The following is a 4,496-nucleotide window of genomic DNA, read 5'->3' as shown; positions in this document are numbered from 1 at the left end:
AGAGATGTAGTCTTCTTGAAATCTTTATCAATAGGGTTTGAAGTAATCAACAAATCTTTGTTCAGAGAACAAAAGATTAATCCAGTCAGAACATTGGCCTGGCGATCGATCTCAATACCTTTACCCTTCTCATCAGAAGAAAGATGAGATTTTATGGCCCGAGCAGAGGAACAAGAGTCTTCTTTCAAGAACAACGGTTTAATCCGAGATCTGGTTTTCAATTGAATCTCCTTACCAGATGATTGCTCGATGGAGGATAATAATTTGGCACGAAATTGTGGATCAGGATGATCCGACAGAAGCTGATCAGAAGCCTCCATGGACGGAGGCAAAAAGTCGCTAGAACCAGAATTCGAACTTTCTCTCTCTAGAAAACGGAGCTTCTCTCTCTAGAGTGTTACAAAGCAATAGGCGGTGACCTTCATATGTTGTTTTGTCACATGCATCATGGTAAAGCTTCATTTGGAGAAGGAACAGGATAACTCAAACAGACTTAAGAAGTTTCTTGTGATCAAGGTCTTTGGCAGTAATATCCCTTTTAATATCATAAGCATTGAGTTGAGGAAGCAATGGGCTAGGATTGGGAAATTCCATTTAACCCGATTAGGATTGGGATGGGTGCTCTGTGCATTCGAAGAAAATGACTCTTTGGAGGAAATCATAGCTTCAGGTCCCTGGTATGTAAATGGTAACATAGTGGGCATGGACAGAAGGGCAGTTGCTTTCTCACCTTCTTCATTCAAAGGTTTCATGGCTCCAATTTGGATTCGAATGCCCAGCCTTCCACTTCAACGTTGGGATGAAGTAAATGTTTGTAGAATTGCATCCATGTTGGGCACTCCATACTTAATTGACGAAAACATGTTCCAGTGGAGTAGAAGAGAATTCACAAGGGTTTGTGTGAGAATCAAACTTGATGAGAAATTATCATTAGGAGTATGGGTGAAAGGTAATTTGGGTAAATTATACCAAAGCATAGAATATGAAAGATTGCCTACCTTCTGCTTCAACTGTGGAAAGCTTGGTCACCTAAGGAAGGAATGCTTGAAGAAAATGTCACCAATCAAACAAAATCAAGTTGTGGAAGCTCAAGTCAGTAAAGATAAGTTGGTAGAGAATTTCATAGTAACAGAACCAAAAACAAAATCACAAGCACTAGCTTCAAATAATGGAAGCAATGGAGAAGTATATGGTCCATGGATTCATCTGAATTACAAAAAGAAGAAAGTTCCTAGATCTCTTTCAACAAAAGGAGAAGATAGGATCTTAAAAGCAACTCTTGATAAAAATTCAAATGATTTTGTTATTCCCAGCACTTCTAATGTTATTGAAGCAATTGGTGCAAAAGAACTATTAAAACCTGCTTCAATGGGTCTAGTTGATCAGAATCTGGATAAAGAAGGTGAGAAGAAAAGGTCTCCATCAAAAGATGATATCAGTTGCACTGGAGTGGATATTCAAAGAAAGTTAGAAAAGGGTCATGGTAAAAATTTTATCACTGAAGGAATTCCTGGTAATAAAAATAAATTTGAAGCCTTGAATAACATTGCTAAGGAAGGAGAGAGTTCAAGAGAATATACCTCCAGACAATCTTGTCCTTGATAGGGATAAAACTCATGATGTTATGCTGAAATCTACATTTATTAACAATGTAGAACCGAGAGGTAATGATGGTAGCTCTTCCACAGTTTAGAAGAAAGGTGTGAAACAATTTAAAGTACTGGGACCTATTAATTTGATGCCTAGGAATAGAAAAATGGATGGAGTTAAAAAGGAGAAAAGGAGGAAATCTTCCCCACTGATCCATAAATGAACTCTATATTGATATGGAATTATAGAGGATCCAAGAAAAAAAAAGGCTTCTCTCTACCTCAAGGAGGTGGTGAAAGATCACAATATTCTTTTTATTGGTTTGTTGGAGTTTAAAATGGTCTCTATTGATTATAAAAAAGTGGAGTTATTGATTGGCACTGGATGGGACTTCAATTATGTACCTTCAGCTAGGTTATCAGGTGGTATTCTTGTGCTTTGGAGGAGAAGCTTGGCTAAATTCAGCAGGTTAGAATCTTCTTCCCAATTCATTATTGGAGATTTGGATATCCTTAACAAGGGTAGATGGAGGATTGATACAATTTATAAAAGCAAAGGCATTTATAATAGAAGATATCTTTGAAATGGGTTGGAAACTCATATCACCATTGATTGGCCTATGTTGATTGGCGGGGACATCAATTGTCTTTTGTCTAAAGAAGACAAGAAAGGTGGTAGGAGATTTTCATTTTCTTTGGGGCCCAAGGAAATGAAATCCTTCTTGATGTCCAATGATCTTCATGAGCTAGTATTCATTGGTCCTAGGCTCACTTGGAGAAATAACAAATAAGGGGCCGATCAGATTATGGAAAGGTTAGATCGTATGATGGTCAACTCGACTTCAGTTAACTTTAATCAGCATATGGTTGTTAAGCATCTACCAAGGATTGCTTTGGATCACTGTCCCATTCTACTTAACACTTTTGACTCTTCTTTTAAAATTAGAAGATCAATCAAATTTGAGGTTTTTTGGGCTTCGTACCCGGCATCATATGCTATAGTGGAGAAAGCTAGGAACAAAACTGATACGGGATCGGCAGCTGATACTCTTAACTTCAAGATGAAAAGAACTCTTAGATCCTTATTCTCTTGGAGCAAGGCCAAGCTTAAAGATTTGAACCAATTGAAAGACATGCTCACAGAAGAAATCCTAAAGCCTTAAACTAAGGAAGCAGAGGTTGGTAAGCTATCTCAAGATGAATATTACTTGCTGAAATTCAAAATTAATGAGCTTAATTCTACATTGGCATAGTTAGGAACTTGGTGGAGACAACGATCCAAGGTAAAATGGATTGGAGAAGGTGATCAAAATTTTAAATTTTTTCACTCGGCTGCTAGTGCTAGAAAGGATATAAATTTCATCCCTTGCATTAAGGATGGCAACGAGAATATGGTGGAGGAGCAAAATCAGATTGAAGATGTTTTAATTCAATTCTTCAACAACAAATGGTGTGATAGGAAATGCTTTCCTGAGGGTTGGTTGAGAAATCAACATTGCCTAGAATTGGAGGAACGAACCCAGCTCAATAGCAGTTTCACCATTGATGAAGTGGAGAAGGCTATAAGAGAAACTAGTGGATTCACATCTCCCGGTGAGGATGGAATTTCTTATTCCTTTATTTAAAGCTATTGGTCTATCATTAAATTAGATTTTTGGAAATCTATAAAACTATTTTTTGAAACGGCTGAAATGAATGTTAACTGGAAGAGAACTATTATTGTATTAATTCCAAAAATCAACAATCCAAAAATTGCACTAACTATTGGCCTATTAGCCTTCGTAACATGGTTTACAAGGTAGCTTCCAAGGTTCTGCTTAATAGATTAAATGGTGTCATTCCAAAACTAATCTCCTTAAAGCAAGCAGCTTTGGTCATGGGGAGGTCTCTTCAAAAGCATGTTTTGATTTCTCAAGAACTATTCCACAAATTTATATACTCTAAAGCATCTAAAGGATTAGTGTCAATCAAGTTAGACATGGAACAGGCCAATGACTCGATAGGGTGGCCAACTCTGCATAAAGTTCTATTATATTTTGGATTTCCTGAATTCTTCCCTAAGCTCATCATGAAATGTGTTCAAAATCCATCTTTCTCTATTTTGATCAATGGGAATCCTTCTAATTGGATCAATGCCTTGAGTGGATTCAGACAGGGTGTCCCTTGTTGCCTTACCTATTTATTCAGTGTTCTCAGCTTCTTTCTAATGCTATTAGGGAGAAGGAAGAAATTGATATTTGGGTGAGCCAAAATAGCCCAAGGATCTCGCATTTGCTATACGCGGATGATGACATTTTCTTTGCTAAAGCAAAATTTAAAAATCTGAAGACTATCAAGGGCATTATCAAGATGTATTGTGAATGGACTGGTCAAAAGGTAAACATAAGCAAATCTTGGACTTTATTTTGCAAAGCTGTTAAAAGAAGGAATAAAAGGAAGATTAAAGGCATTATGGGATTCAAGGAGGTCAAGGAGTTCAACTATCTTAAAACTAAATTGGCATTAAGAAGACTTTCCAGGTGGTCTTCCAATTTATGATAGATAAAGTTCTGATGAAGCTGAATAGTTGGGGATCAAATTTCATCTCAATGGCAGGCAAAATAACATTGGTCAAGACAGTTATCCTTTCTCTTCCATTCTTTCATTCTACGATTTCTCTGGTTCCAAGAGGTGTTCTGGAAGAAATTGAGAAATTTTGCCATAACGTTATCTAGAACAAGTCAAATGAGGAGCACAGCTTGCACTATGTATGCTGGAATAAAATGTGTGAACCACTAGAATATGGAGGTAGAGGGCTACATTCATGCTCCAACAAAATGTGTCCTTTAAGGGCTAAATTAGCTTGGAGATACCTGAAAGAAGAAGACTCCTTGATGCATAAAACATTGTATCCAAGATATGGTTCCT

At 37.1% G+C, this 4,496-nt stretch overlaps 1 protein-coding gene across 1 annotated transcript; it reads left to right on the top strand.

Annotated features, from left to right (window-relative positions):
• Positions 1–447: 447 nt before the first annotated feature.
• On the top strand, positions 448–1,602 carry LOC110092045. Its single transcript, XM_020816391.2, has one exon. The coding sequence runs from the start codon at positions 448–450 to the stop codon at positions 1,600–1,602; it is 1,155 nt and encodes a 384-aa protein (XP_020672050.2).
• Positions 1,603–4,496: the final 2,894 nt, after the last annotated feature.

This window comes from Dendrobium catenatum, unplaced genomic scaffold, assembly GCF_001605985.2.
Source record: "Dendrobium catenatum unplaced genomic scaffold, ASM160598v2 fragScaff_scaffold_211, whole genome shotgun sequence".
Lineage (NCBI taxonomy): Eukaryota > Viridiplantae > Streptophyta > Magnoliopsida > Asparagales > Orchidaceae > Dendrobium > Dendrobium catenatum.
Note: the sequence above shows the minus strand (reverse complement) of the source record. Positions and strands in the feature narration are given on the sequence as shown.